General features: G+C 42.5%; 1 protein-coding gene across 1 annotated transcript in view; it reads left to right on the forward strand.

Moving 5' to 3' along the window:
• Nucleotides 1–2,146: 2,146 nt before the first annotated feature.
• Nucleotides 2,147–16,167, forward strand: part of LOC126336379 (platelet-activating factor acetylhydrolase-like) — an 80,785-nt gene continuing 66,764 nt past the window's right edge. Inside the window, exon 1 of the mRNA XM_049999992.1 lies at nucleotides 2,147–2,378. Coding sequence (XP_049855949.1) covers nucleotides 2,246–2,378 — 133 coding nt within the window. The 5' untranslated portion in view covers nucleotides 2,147–2,245. The remainder of the gene's footprint in view (nucleotides 2,379–16,167) is intronic.

Raw genomic sequence — 16,167 nt, forward strand, 5'->3', positions numbered from 1 at the left:
AACGAAGTGCAGATGATAAATTCAATCCCTGTTCACATAGTAGAATAACAGATAAAAACGTTACCAGATTTTAGTCATTTTTTAAAACGTGACGACGACATTCAGATGAAACAACCAGGGCAACTAATTAAGAATTAAATGCCGAACAAACAAAATAGATCGTAATAAAGTGACTAATTTTAGTGCGTAAATGGAGACCCATCTTGGAGGTGGTACCATCAGACGTCTCTAGATCGTTGGACGAACAAAATCTTGAGAAGAATAATTTATTTAGTAGTTGCCTTTGCTACGCATGACATGCACCCTAGAAGATATTTGAGGCCACATTTCACAATTACTTTTATTATTAAAATCCATAGTACATTAAAAACTATAATACAGGTCTTTGCAATAGTCATAGTACCAACAAAATTCAGTAGATCGCAGGCCGACTAAAAGATCGAACAGACCCCGAGATTTTCCAAACTTTGACGTAAACTGTTCGAACAGTTCGAGTCGTGTTCAAATTCGCCCCTAAAATAGCTAGTTTTTCGCGAATCTCAATGTTTATGACGTAATATCTCTGAACTATGTTTCGTGCAATGATATAATGATACAGGTACATTCAGTGGGATGTGTTGATACCGTCTGCAAAATGCATTGCCAATTTAGTATTAGTAAGTCAATTAAGACGTAATGTCTGATCCCGAAGTTTTACTGCATGAACAGCGTAAATGTAAAAAGCGATAAGCGTTTTTCCCTTTCAACATTTTGCAGGGGCTATCAAGGAGAAAAGGTTTCGCTAAAGGTCTGACAGTGAAACTGTGTCTAAAGTTTGTTGCAAGTCAGTAAGTGATCCCTATCTCTTATTGGATGAATATAGCCTGGATATCTGCGCGCCGTGAGTTATGCGGTTTCTAACTGTAATACTTTTCTTGTTGTTTTATACGTGTAACACAAAATCATATCGCTTAGTGAGGAGAGTATGACAGGATTTTAAAATCTTAAATTCGGCCAGTAATTATGTGAAATACTGAAAATCAATTTTTTGTTGCCCCTGAAAGCCGATAGATAGGCAACATGCGAATGGAACCGTGCACTGCGAAATACGAACCTTGATTAGCCGTTTGGTATATAGATTAAAATCAAATAAATTCGCAGTTGCCGGCCGCGGTGGTCTCGCGGTTATAAGCGCTCAGTCCGGAGCTGCGGGACTGCTACGGTCGCAGGTTCGAATCCTACCTCGGGCATGGATGTGTGTGTTGTCCTTAGGTTAGTTAGGTTTAAGTAGTTCTAAGTTATAGGGGACTTATGACCTCAGATGTTAAGTCCCATAGTGCTCAGAGCCATTTTTGAACCAATTGGCAGTTGCGAATGATAACCATCAGCTGTAGAATGGAATGACGACAATTAAAATACGTGCACAAATTTTAACTGTCGTCATTCCATTTTGCAGCTGATGGTTATCATTCGCAACTGCAAATTCATTTGATTTTTTTGTAACGGCTGTGGTCACTGCAGTGCTTGTTCCTTTGGACATGCAGACATGTCCAAAGAAACTTTGCATCGTAATCAGAATAACAGAGACACTGCAATATTGTGATATTTATACGAACCAATAATAAAGGCAAAGCATAAAATAGCCTTGAACAATTTGCTCATCACGGCAAACATACATTTCGCATTGTGTTCTACTTCACAGAAAAAATAAACGCTGCCTCTCACTTTTATAGTACCGGTAATTTATTCCACCGACTTTCTTCGGATCGCTGTTATTTACATATTTTTGAAATTATACGGTCACATCTCAAACCGTTAATGCAGAAACGGGAGTTCATGATGCATTTGTTAACTGTTGGTTGATGTTTGGACGAGTTCGCCAAGATGACAGATGGCACAAATTTACGGACTCCACCGTTCTGCAGAATCTACTGGCCGGTGTAGAAGCGGTATTACACCTACACGCCCTTTCAATGTTGTCATATCCTCCCACAGCCTCATTGAGTAACACCCTCCCACTGTCACGCTCCCGAACCAACTGACGCGCGCGCCGCCACTGTGGCGGCGGAGAAATTGGGCGCACAGAAGCGCGTCTGCGCCTGCGCGTACGAGGTCATTGCGCGCGGTGGGGCGGTGGATGGGAGAAAGAGAGGGGGCACCCAGCTAGTAATTATTCAGCACGGCACTGGAGAAGAGGTGGGGCTACAGTCAAGATGCCCGTGACTACTCGAGCCCTGTCAGTGGGCTGTTGGAAATGACGTAAAAAATGTCCAGCGGTAAACGATCTCGACCTTGTGCCTCGTTTCCAAGATCTGCCTACAGTATTACGGCAGCCTCAGTGTTGAACATGTTTCTCAACGTCCTCAGAAGATCGAGCCGGCGTCTACCGAAGGCAGAAGGTAAGCACAAACAGAATTGTTACTGTTCTTCGCGCCAAGTGTCTTTTCGTTTCACATTTTTCATTGAGAGTTACTTCGTGCGTCTCCATATGTGCTAAAGCAGCAAAGCGGCTTTTTACGTACGCAAGCGTATAGGTCGTAGTCTGTAACAGTGGAAAATGCTTTGACAGCGCTGACTCCTGCGCGTCCGTTTTTCGTGTGTGTCATCTTTGGGCTTAATACTGCTGTAGGACCTGTACAGTGTCGCCGTAGTATACAGTTCATGGTGGTGTAGCGTCCCACGGATCCCTCTGTTAGTGTTGTACTAATTATTAATTTACAGTTGGGGATCGGCTTATATGAAATGATAGAATGCAGTAGTGTGTGGAACGTATTGACAACGCAATTATTCAAGATGCGTCCTAATTATTAATTTACAGTTGGGGATCGGCTTATATGACATGATACATTGCTGTAGTGTGTTAAACGTATTGACAACGTAATTACTCAAGATGTGTGCTCTTTCTGCACTATCTTCATCGTGTGCAAAATATCAACACTGCAAACAATTGTGAAGTGCATGGCAGAGGAAACACAGCATTGCATAATTTATAAGGATTTCCTCACGTTCCATTAAAGGTTGAAGGACGGAAGAATGATTGTTTAAAAGCGTCTGTGCTCTCTGTAATTAGTATACTCCAGGCTTCGCTACCCCCACGGGAGCGATACTTGGAGGGTTTTAGTATATTACTGGATTCATCACTTAACGCAACTTCCTGAAATTTTGTAGTCAGATTTCCAAGGGTAATTTACGCATGTCTTCAGATTTTTCAGTGTCTCTGTGACTCATTTCCAGAGGTCGTACAAACTTGTGACCATTCGTGCTGCCCTTCTTCTTACACATTCAATATCTCCAGTTAGTCATGCGTGGTACGAGCGCCACACACTGGAGCGATATTCTAGGTTTGCTCACAACAGTTTATTTTGTAAACAATCTCCTTTGCAGACTGATTAAATTTTCCCTACGAATGGTTCTGAGTACCTTTGATGGAACGTCCTTCATCGGGCACTTTACTACAATGTGTAGGATAAAATAAAAGTTACGGTATTTATTGCTATGAAGTCGAGTAAAGAAATATATGAGCTAAGTCGTACGGTACATTTACTTAAATTTATTTGAAGTTGCGTCCGAAGTTTAAGACGTACATGTTCTTCGCCCTGCAAAGTTACAGCAAATCTGGACAACCTAGCCTCTACATTCCATCTATATGTAGGTTATCCATTGTTTCCGTAGCCTGAATTACACCATGATTACTTCAAAACTTGGCCGTGACGATTCTAAGTACCTGTTGGCGAGTTTACAAGCCAGGTACAGCTCCCAGCTGCAAATTGTGGTTAGCAGTTTCTCTTATTCGTCGTTGAATTTTACCATTGATCATTTCAGACGAATGGTTGCATAATTACTTTTGAATACATCGTAAGAGCAGACAGTGATCGACGTTATTACTAATGGTTAGCATTAAAATCAGGAGCAGGAGCCTCCTTCTGGTGGTAAATCAGTGGTCGAAACCGGTTACCAGAATAAATAAATTTGTGATCAAGACCGGATTTTAATACACTACTGGCCATTAAAATTGCTACACCATGAGGATGACGTGCTACAGACGCGAAATTTAACCGACAGGAAGAAGATGCTGGGATATGCAAATGATTAGCTTTTCAGAGCATTCACACAAGGTTGGCGCCGGTGGCGACACCTACAACGTGCTGACATGAGGAAAGTTTCCAACCGATTTCTCGTACACAAACAGCAGTTGACCGGCGTTGCCTGGTGAAACGTTGTTGTGATGCCAAATGTAAGGAGGAGAAATGCATACCATCACATTTCCGACTTTGATAAAAGTCGGATTGTAGCCTATCGCGATTGCGGTTTATCGTATCGCGACATTTCTGCTCGCGTTGGTCGTGATCCAATGACTGTTAGCAGAATATGGAATCGGTGGGTTCAGGAGGGTAATACGGAACGCCGTGCAGGATCCCAACGGCCTCGTATCACGAGCAGTCGAGATGACAGGCATCTTATCCGCATGGCTTTAACGGATCGTGCAGCCACGTCTCGATCCCTGAGTCTAAAGATGGGGACGTTTGCAAGACAACAACCATTTCCACGAACAGTTCGACGACGTTTACAGCAGCATGGACTATCAGCTCGGAGATCATGGTTGCGGAACCCTAAATTTCAGCAGGATAATGCACGACCGCATGTTGCAGGTCCCGTACGGGCCTTTCTGGATACAGAAAATGTTCGACTGCTGCCCTGGATAGCACATTCTCCAGATCTCACCAACTGAAAACGTCTGGTCAATGGTGGCCGAGCAACTGGCTCGTCACAGTATGCCAGTCACTACTCTTGATGAACTGTGGTATCGTATTGAAGCTGCATGGGTAGCTGAGCCTGTACACGCCATCCACGGCCTATTCTACTCAAAGCCCAGGTGTATTAAGGCCGTTATTACGGCCAGAGGTGGTTGTTCTGGGTACTGATTTCTCAGGATCTATGCACCCAAATTGCGTGAAAATGTATTACATGTCAGTTTTAGTATAATATATTTGTCCAATGAATACCCGTTTATCATCTGCATTTCTTCTTGGTGTAGCGATTTTAATGGCCAGTTGTGTAGTTACTATTATAATGGTTGCATGGTTAATTCAAGAGGACTATGACGATTTCATGCCCTCCTCATTGTCTCTCTGTACTAATACTCCGTTTCTGATTACACCCATGTTGATGAAATTCTCATTCCTTCCTTCCTAAGGTCATGCACGTCTTGTGTTTTGTGTTTTTTGGTTCCATAAACTATGTCTTTAACGGGCCGTTTAAGGAGAAATTGCTAATGTGAATGTCTGGTAAAGAATGGGAATAAATACGGAATATCTCTGAATGTTGTCACATCGACCTCCTTAGTGTGACATCTCAGGGCTACATCTTCTGAAAAAGGTGTACCGTGTATGTAAACAGATATTGTTGCTGCCAAAGCATTTACTTTCGTGATATTTGCAGTCTATGTGAAACTGACTTCGTCAGAGTTCTGATGACGCTGGCCCATAATTGTTTATCTGTGCGTCGATGACAAGTTAACAGCGTCTACTCGTGAATGAAACTTTACATTACCGTTATTGTACCACGTCCTTGTTGGGCAGTCCTCCCGGATTCTATTTCTGTGAATTTTTATTGCGTGGTCTGACAAATAATGCTATATGAACAGGAAGTTCGAGTTTTAATCGGATCAACATCGAGATCAGGAGAGAAGAAGCACTAGGATGAAGAGAGAAATCGCTCTTGACCCTGCTGTGGGAACCAATCCTGTATTTGAAACTTCCTGGCAGATTAAAACTGTGTGCCGGACCGAGACTCGAACTCGGGACCTTTGCCTTTCGCGGGCAAGTGCTCTACCGACTGAGCTACCCAAGCACGATCCACGCCCCGGCCTCACAGCCTTACTCCTGCTAATATCTCGGCTCTAGTTCTACAAGGTTCGCAGGAGAGCTTCTGTAAAGTTTGGAAGGTAGGAGACGAGATACTGGCAGAAGTAAAGCTGTGAGGACGGGGCGTGAGTCGTGCTTGGGTAACTCAGTTGTTATAGCACTTGCCCGCGAAAGTCAAAGGCCCCGAGTTCGAATCTCGGTCCGGCACACAGTATTAATCTACCAGGAAGTTTCATATCAGCGAACACTCCGCTGCAGAGTGAAAATCTCATTCTGGATCAATCGTGTATTTCCCTAAAGTGATTTACGAACAGTACCAAAATGATCACATAACTAATGAGGAGGTGGCACAACTTGCCAAGAAGAAGGTACCGGTTGGTAGGACATGTTTTGAGGCATCAAGGGATCACAAATTTAGCATTGGAGGGCAGCGTGGAGGGTAAAAATCGTAGAGGGAGACCAAGAGATGAATGCACTAAGGAGATTCAGAAGGATGTAGGTTGCAGTAAGTACTGGCAGATGAAGAAGCTTGCACAGGATAGGGTAGCATGGAGAGCTGCATCAAACCAGTCTCAGCACTGAAGACCACAACAACAACAACAACAACCAAAATGAGAATTTAAATATGAATCTAATGCCATAACTATTACGCACCCTCTATCTCTTTAACGGCTCAAAGGAAGTAAAAATGACAAAGATCTAAATTCTTCAGGCATACTGGCCAACATTCAAACGAGGAAAATGTCTTTAAATGAGAATATGCTAGGTTAGACTTGACTCTGACTGTTATGAATATCAAAAGTACGGGTATCGTTCTAAAAGTAAATAACGTTTGGATCTGACGAGCAGCTCAGTTCATCCCTCTAACCTCCCCTCTCCCCCCACCCCCCACCCCACACTCCCTTCAGCGCCGTGTCGTAGATGTGACGTCAAACAAAGCGCAGGGACAGCTGTTTGATTTTATATGTGCGATTCTAAAACGTCTGACAAAATTAACGATACCACAAAGTGTGAGATTCGTAGTTTAATACGGCTTCTGAATGCAGAAAAAGGCTCGACTTTTGAGAGATGAACACAATAAACAACGAATGAAAACAGTATTGATTTTTTCTCTGTTAGTAAGACAAACGTGGAGAGAAGTTTTTGAACGAATTTGTTTCTACTGACGTGGTCGGGGCTTCGTACATAAGTCCAGTGACAGTCAGTGGAATGGCATGATAACGACCTCAACAAAACCAAAAAGCAAATCAAATATTGGGCACCATAAAGGTTACAGCCAAACAGTTTTGGAATCGAAAAGGCGCCCTGTTCATCGACTTTATGCCTAGAGGAGGAATAGCGACCTCCTGCCATACCCGTCACCGACTGCAACGCGCCGTTCAAAGCCAATGACGTGGATTGTTGTCAGACGGCTGTGTGTTTCATCACGATAACGCTCACTCGCATTCTCTCAGTTGACCATGGGGCTCCCGCGACAGTTTTAAGTGGGAAGTTTTTGTACATGCGCCTTATTGCTGGAGCTGACCCCGAGCGATTACCATCTTTTTCACAAATGGAAGGATTTTTTGGGTCAGAAAGCACTATAGAATTGACAATGAACGGAAAGAGGCCATTAGCGACTGGTTCAACAACTTGGCGGCAACTGGGTTTGCAGAACGCATAGGAAAGCCTGTGGAGCGCAAAGATAAATGTTTAAATTTGAGCAGCGACTGAAATATGTTGTAAATTAAGTTTCATTTAATTATCTTGAATACAAATTTCTGGAGAAACAAGCCTTCTTTATTTTTAGAATGACCCTTGTACAAATTGCTGTAACCAGTCACATTTATAATTTAATACTTTCCACTACTCATCTCAGAGCACCATACAGCCACCAAGAGGTGGATTTTATATCGATGAGGCTTGTGTATGTTGTATGTACAACTTTTTGAATAACCTGTAGCTTTGTGTTTCGTTGGTCACAGGCTCTCTTATGAAGTGCCACAAGGCTCAGTGTTAGGTCCACTGCCGTTTCTCATGTGTGTAAACGACATTCGTCTAATTTACAACAAGCAGAAGTAGTTGTTTTTGCGGATCAATCTAAACATATAAATAGCAGCAGAAGAAATGGTGTGTAAACGTCTTAAAGGTATTATTCATTGTTTTCTGCTAATGGTACCACTCTCAATTTCGAAAAGTCAGTTCTGCGCCGGTAGATGTGCGGTATCAATGATAAATGTAACACATGGTGAGAAATAATAATCTTTCGGTATCTGTATTCATGAGAATTTAAACTGGATGAAACATTTTAAAACTCCTAAAATAACTTCCTTCTACCAAATTTGTACTTCAGGTTATTGCAAATCTTGAGGAGACGTCAATAAGTGAACTAACATATTTTGCATATTTTAATTCAATTATGTCATTGGGATAATGCCCTGGGTTAACTCATCCTTAAGAAAGAAAGGCTTCACTGCTTAAAAACCTGCCATAAGAATAACATGTGGTGTCACCCACGATCATCATGTAGACGATTGTTCAAGGAAGTAGGAATTTTGCCTCTGCTTCACTCTGTATTTATTGCTTCATAAAGAACCTATTACAGTTGAAAAGGAACAAAATGTACAAAATTTTAATACCAGAAGAATAAATGACATTCATTATTCCATTTTAAGGTTGCCTTTAGCACAAAAAGGGGCGCAGACAGCTGCCACTAAAATGTTTGGTCACTTACCTAAGCGCGTAGTGAGATGTGTTACATAATACCAATGACTTGTTACAGCCGTATGTGACACCAATTGAAGAAAGTGACTTTTAGAGGTTTGAAGCTACGCTCATGGTACTGGAGTTCTCTTTTTATGTCTCCGCTACAGCACTACGGAAGCTGTCTCCCTGTTTCTCTAGAATGCTAGGCGTTTATTTGTAACGCATTTGGTGCTACTCTCGATGCGTTATGCTGACTGAAAAAGATAGCTTTAATTTGCTTTGTCATTAACAAACAAGACAGTATTTGTTAGCAGTTACTTTTTTTACAGTTTCAAGTAGTGCAGCTGTGAATTGTCTTCCGGTGATGGCTAAAATAATGTCAGCCTTGTCCCCCGTAGACATCCGTTGGTGTATCGATGCATTGGCATAAAGATAGGAAAATCCGCTGTACCATGAAGCAAAAAGGTGAAAGGATCATGTGAAGTTTTTGTCACGTAAGTCATTACTGGAGGAAGATGAAATAATGATTTAAATTATGAAAATTGCACCAGTTACTTATTTTTTGCTGCTTAACACAACTCATTTCGAGAATTTATTCTCATTTTCAAGTGAATTTTCGCATGAATATGGTTGGCGGTGTTTGCATGTGTGCCTTTCTGCCCCTCTTGCGTCTTTTCGCAGTTAGAAGGTATTGTGCCTCCTCCGTTATACAGTATATCACACAAATGCAAATCATCACTATAATGATTTGGATGTGTGTGATATACTGTATAATTGGGGGGGGGGGGGGGGGGGGGCAGAGTGCCAGAAACTTCTAAAAGAGAGACAGAAAAGCACACATGCAAACATCAGCAAATATATTCATGTAAACAAACGCACATGTGCACTAGGAAAATGAGAATAAATTCATGAAAAGCGTTATGCTAAGCAGGAAAAAATAAGTAACTGGTGCAGTTTACATTATTTAAATCATGAATGACACAATTGCAGGCCTTCCGAGAACATCTAATGTGATGAACGAAATTAAGGGTGAAATAAGTCGATAAAACGCAAACAAATTACGTGTTTTGTATTATAAATCATCGGAATAAAATAAGACTCGAAATGGATGCACATTTACATTTTCCGATAAGTCTCATCACTATTGCTTAGGAATGCCCGTAGACTTATAGGTGGCAACTTGCAATACAGACCGCAACTCCTTGTTATTATCTCTTCGCGTTACTGAAAGTTAGGCCACGCTGTTCGTTTGGAAACAGTGATAAGTTGCACGTTAAAAACCACGATAACGAGCGAGTAAGATAGTGTTAGCTAAGAAAATTCCGATATACCTTTTTATCTGTGCCTCAGCTGTGAAACGTTCTGATTTTTTTGTGTGACCGTAGGCAGTCTCAAGGACATTGTCGCTATCGTTTAACGGTGTCTGTTGTGCAACGTTATTAAAACTTCTGATTGTGCAGACACAAAATTCTACATGGGAAACTCCGATTCTATGGCATCGCTCTTACATGGATCGAGTCTTACTTTCATAAAAGAAGCAAGGGATTCACATTGACAGACTGCGTCAGTGGAATCAAACTAAACCCAGAAATATTTTATTCGTGGCTGTAATTTGCAGCAGCTGAAATATTATTTTTTTCAGGATAAATTTCAGTCACCAGTTTCAAATAATTTTTGTTATGGATTACCGGCTCCGACAAATTAATTTTTCGTCTTTAGAAGCATACAAAATTAGGGATATTATAAATCCTTAGACCTTGGCAATACATTTGTTTGAAGTGTAAAAAGGTATTACAGAAGCTTTCTTAGTTTAGGAGACAGCACTTGCTCAACAAAGAGGGCGAGAATTCATGTAACTGCAAACAGTTTAATTCTTAATCGAACAAGGACAAATAGAAACCTTCCGCTGATACCAGACATAGGTGTTAGTAGGCATACGTTGCATGACACATTGTGTGAATTTCCGAAGAATCTATCTGGAAGTTAGAACGGAGTCAACAGATACGTGAAGCAACCAAGAAGCCCAATTTGGCATGTCTTGCACTTATAAGTTTCTCTCGCTTTGTTGACTTAATAATCGTGGCGCTAGCGTATTTTACATTCTTTCGCTCATTATTTTCTTGCAGAATTATCGTCTGAGGTAAAACACTTAAAGCAAATAAAACAGGTATTAGTTCAGGAAAAGCAAGCAGTAAGAACACTGCGCAAAGTAGATAAGCAAACATCTTGTACAGGCCTCTTCAAAGACCTTGGACATTTTTTGCTCACTTCCAAGCACACTTACTCTTTAATAGTATTCATCGCTAGTAACAAACATCTGTTTTAGTTAACTGCGCTTTACAAAATGATGATACAAAAAAGTAATTTTCATATAGACTTTGCCTTATTGTCTGGTGTTCTTACGCTAGGATATTCAAAAGTATCGAGTTGACACAGGGCAATAAATTGGTTACCAGTGTGATTATGTAGATATTAAGCCATCAATTCAAGATGAACAGATGCTGTTTACTGTAACTGAGGAAGCAGCAAAATTTCTCAAAGTAGCAGTTTATTCTGCGTTGAATTTAGCACGAGTAAGCACAAATAGTTTCCAGCAGTTTGTTGATAGTTATTTATCAATGTAGCTTCTAACAGATTATTGTATTTGCTAAGTGTTATATCTGCCTTGCCGCAATGGTAACATCTGTTCTCGTCAGGTCACAGAAGTTAAGGGCTGTCGGGCTGGGCTAACACGTGGATGGGTAACCATCCGATCTGCCGTGCGGTATTTTGCAAGCGGGGTGCACTCAGCCCTTGTGAAGCAAACTGAGGAGCTACTTGATTGAGAAGTAGCGACTCCGGTCTCGGAAACTGACGTACAGGCGGGAGAGCGGTGTGCTGGCCACGTGCCCCTCCATATCCGCATCCACTGACGCCCGTGAGCTGAGGATGACACGGCGGCTGGTCGGTACCATTTAGCCTTCATGACTCATTCTGGCAGACTTTAGTTTTTTAAGTGTTATATCTGAACTCTTCTACATTTTAATAAAATTTCTAAGTACGTATAGAACTGTCGTGACTGTCAGTTTCGTATTCAGTTGTTAATTTGCTACGTTCACGTTTCCGCGGAATTACTGCTTTCTGTTTTGAGTCAGTAAACTTGTGTATGAATATACTGAACGTTTCAAGAATTACAAATAACTCTGCCGCCAAACCAGTAACATACTCTTTGGTGACAAGGATTCAAGCAACCGCCAAGACAATCAAGAATGGCAACTGTAGAATTCACGGAGCAGCGCAACGTCACTGGATCAAAAGTCAAGAACACCAGCGTTTCCCGCGTTCGAAAGAACAAAGGAACAATGGAACACGTTCGTTACTTGTGAATCGCCTAGATCAGTATTCTGCAGAGTGATCACGAGGTCTCATTACCCCCTATTGTGTGTCTACATATTCATAGATGGTCGCATTGAATATGTGGGATCTTGGAACAGGCCAACTTTGAAGTAGTGTGACTATTCTTTGTCACACTGAAGCGCCAGAGAAACTGCTATAGGTATATAAACAGACAGTATGGCAATGCACTCGGCAACGCCTATACAAGACAACAAGTGTCTGGCGCAGTTGTTAGATCGCTTACTGTTACTACAATGGCAGGTTATCAAGATTTAAATGAGTTTGAACGTGGTGTTATAGTCAGGACACGAGCGATGGGACAGATCATCTCCGAGGTAGCGATAAAGTGGGGATTTTCCCGTACGACCGTTTCACGAACCCGGTAAAACATGAAATCTCCGACACCTCTGCGGCTGGAAAAAGATACTGCAAGAACGGGACCAACGACGACCCAAGAGAATCGTTCAACGTGATAGAAGTGCAACCCTCCCGAAAATTGCTGCACACTTCATTCCTGGGTCATCAACAAGTGTCAGTGTGTGCACCATTCAACGAAACATCGCCGATATGGGCTTTCGGAGCCGTTGGCCCACTGGTTTACCCTTGACGACTGCACGACACAAAGCTTTACGCCTCACCTGGGCCCGTCTACACCGACATTAGACTGTTGGTGAATGGAAACATGTTGTCTCGTTTCAAATTGTATCGAGCGGATGAACGTGTACAGGTATGGAGACAACCTCATGAACCCATGGACCCTGCATTGCAGCAGGGGACTGCTCAAGCTCTGTATTGGTGTGGGGTGCGTGCAGTTGGAGTGACGTGGGCCCCCTGATACGCCTAGATACGACTTTGACAGGTGGCACATACGTAAGAATCCTGTCTGATCCCTGCTTCCATTCATGTCCATTGTGCATTCCGACTAACTTGGGCAATTCCCGCAGGACAACGCGACACCCCACACGTCCAGAATTGCTCCATAGTGGTCCTAGGAATACTTTTCTGAGTTTAAACACTTCCTCTGGCCATTAGACTCCCCAGACATGAACATTATTGAGCATATGTGGGATGCGTCGCAACGCGCTCTTCAGAAGAGATCTTCATCCTTCGTACTCTTACGGGTTTATGGACAGCCCTGCACGATTCATGGTGTCATTTCCCTCCAGCACACCTTCAGACATTAGTAACGTCGTGTTGCAGCACTTCTGCGTGCTCACGGGGGCCATACACGATATTAGGCAGGTGTGCTAGTTTCTTTGGCTCTTCAGTGTATTTATTCTAGATTATCTGTGTACACTATCGTTTTCATGAAAGAATAAGATTCCCCTCTCCGTTCGATATGACGTTCTCCTCAACATCGCTGGCGTGATGGCAGTAAATGCGTGTCGAAGAGCACCCCAAGTTCGTCAACTGTCTCGTAACGTGTGGCTGAAACGTCTTGTTTAACGAAGCCACAAAACACAATGTCGCAAGATGACAGTTCATTATTTCGGGATGACCATTCCAAAGGTGCAGGCAAATGGACAGACCGATGTCCAATCCGTTTATCACGAAATATCACATTGAGATAGTCTCTAACGGCGATAGCACAATGGGCTGGTCCTCCATTCTGCTGGAACTGTGCACGACCGATTTGCTCCCGAGCTTCCAAGTGCAGAATAAAAAAATGACGTAACATCGTAAGATACGGACCCCCGATTCACAGTAGCGTCAAAGAAATGTGAACCTACCCAGACATTGCAGCCGAGGCAATGCCTGACATATGATGAGTTGTGTTCAGATTCTTCATAAAAATGTTGTTTTTCTTTATAAATAAATGTTTCTTGCTTTTGGACTGCGAGTTTTCCACCCTTGACCGAGAAAAACTCTTTCCTCCTTGAAGAAAGAGTTGTTAAAACGTCAACCATTCGCCCACAGGTCTTATGACGTATCTGCACGTCATTATCACTCAGTTCATTTACAAACGAAGGTGTAAATGCCTTTAACTTCAATTCATTCTTCATATGTTTTAGTAATGTTGAGTTTGAAACTCCTGAATCCTGTGACTTACGAATGGACTTCTTTGGCGAACGATCGATAGACACTGCAGCCTCCAAGCAAGTTTCCAGCCCCGTGTCGGGACGTTCTCAGCGGGGTTTATTGTTAGTGCAACCTGTTATTTTTTCTTAAAATTGTTGGTTTTGGTGGGGGAAGATTCCTGAAATCTGACAGTGAAATCATGCTCAATGTCTCTCACTGATTTTCCACTATGTCGTTGTTTGTGAGCCCACTGCTTATTACGATTCCTTCCGTCATGGTGTTGGTTGGTCCATCAACCATGGTTTAGATGTATATCAGCACCTGCAACAACAACAAGAAAAAACCTCACTAACATTCACGAATTACATATGGAGTAATGGAACAATTGTGATCACTCTGTATGTCCTTGAAAGTTCTTAATTATTTAATCAATGGAAAACGATTAATGAAAGACTCAGTGAATAATCTTAACTGTTCACGAAATTATTCAATGTCAGCTTGATGTACAACCCCACACTATCCATCCTACAACACGTCATTAAATGCAGATTGCTTGACTTAAATTCTGGTATTGCTCTAACGAAATCTATTGCAGAAGTTACGAGCCTGTCAGGAATTTCTTGTGAGGTATTCAGCTACAGTCGGCTTCAGCTCTTGGAACAACTAATCAAATCTTCCGTTACATATCTTTTCCCTTAACTTCCTTCCACAATATGTAACAAAATGGTATTTGTCATCGTTCACTGGAGGTTTTTTGGGGTAATGTTATCTGTATTTGAGCTCACGTTAATATAAGGACCACCCGCACATCGGCCATCGGTCAACAGTCAATGTGGTGTCATGGGCAACCCTCATTATACAGTGATCAGTGACGGCGAAGGGAACAACGGATGCACATTTTATGCACTTAATATATTTATTCCTTGGTTTATGTAGTTTCCGAGCATCTCTTGTTTTGCACCTCTAACAACATCGTCGCCGATGGGACATCAACAAATAATGTCCGTTCTTTCGTTTTCTAGATGTTACACCAAAATTCGCCTGACAACTTTCGCTATTGATACCACATAAGTGGCATTCTTACAACGCCATACTTTCCTCTCGCCGCTTTTCATGTGAACCGTATTCATTTTGTACCTCACGGTTACGAAAAGAGGGGGGGAGGGGGGGAGGGTTGAAAGTTCAATTTGACACTAGAAAATTCAACCTTTTCTTTTGTATTGGCTTGTTTGTTTTGCGTGCTGGTCTCTGACTACGCTGGCACGAAGCAAACTGAGGTGAATCTTAAACTGTGTTAGTGCATGGCCTGTTCAGAATCTTCGGTCTACCGATTCTTTCTTCCCTGGGAAACTTCCTACTGTTGTCAGCTTAAGGGACCACTGCCATAAACATTAGCGGTAATGACTCGTCGGCAGCGGTTACGCATTGCTGACTAGTGCATCTGTCTGGGTGATAAAACACGTTGGCTGTCTAGCCATTAGTTCGAAACAGAATGTTGCGACTCGCTTTGTAGGCGTACGAAGCTGTTTCTTACGGCAGTTTCCCCACTTTCTCTCTTCGACGCAGTGTGTCAAGAGACTATTTGTGCTTTGTGTCCTTGTACAACACTGCGATGTGGTTGTGCTATTACTGACAAGTGTGGAAATGAAAGGTATGGAAAGTGTCGAATGTCCCACTCTTCCCGAATACCTTCAAGGTCTGTTCAAAAAGCCCCGGGACATACGTAATTTCGCGGCAATGGTTGTTGGAGCGAAACGCGGTTGGCGTCTCTGCACTCGCCTACGCTTAATGTGAAACTGCCGGAAGTGTCACTGTTGTATGTCTGTTCGTTATTGTTCAATGCCGTATAGGGTAGACCGTTGTGTCGCATAGCTTGCGGATTTAGAGATGGCAGAGTTAGAGGCGCAACGCGTGTGCATTAAATTGTGCATGAAACTCAAGAAAACCTTTACAGGGATACGCCAAATAATGTAGGAAGCCTACGGCGACGAGTGCTTAAGCCGTACTTTGTGTTACGAATGGTTCGCACGGTTTAGAAGGCCGGACGGAAGCTAACGATGACCGTCGTTCGGGCCGACCTTCGACGTCTGCCAACAACGTTCATATAAGGAACATCAACGAAATCGTGCGTGCCAATCGAAGACTGACTGCCCGAAAGATTGCAGAAGAATGTAACATTTAGGTTGGATCATGACATGAAATGCTGACTCGGCATCTTGGCATGCGTCGTGTTGCCGCCAAGCTC

The sequence above is a fragment of the Schistocerca gregaria genome, chromosome 2 (assembly GCF_023897955.1).
Source record: "Schistocerca gregaria isolate iqSchGreg1 chromosome 2, iqSchGreg1.2, whole genome shotgun sequence".
Classification (NCBI taxonomy): Eukaryota; Metazoa; Arthropoda; class Insecta; order Orthoptera; family Acrididae; genus Schistocerca; species Schistocerca gregaria.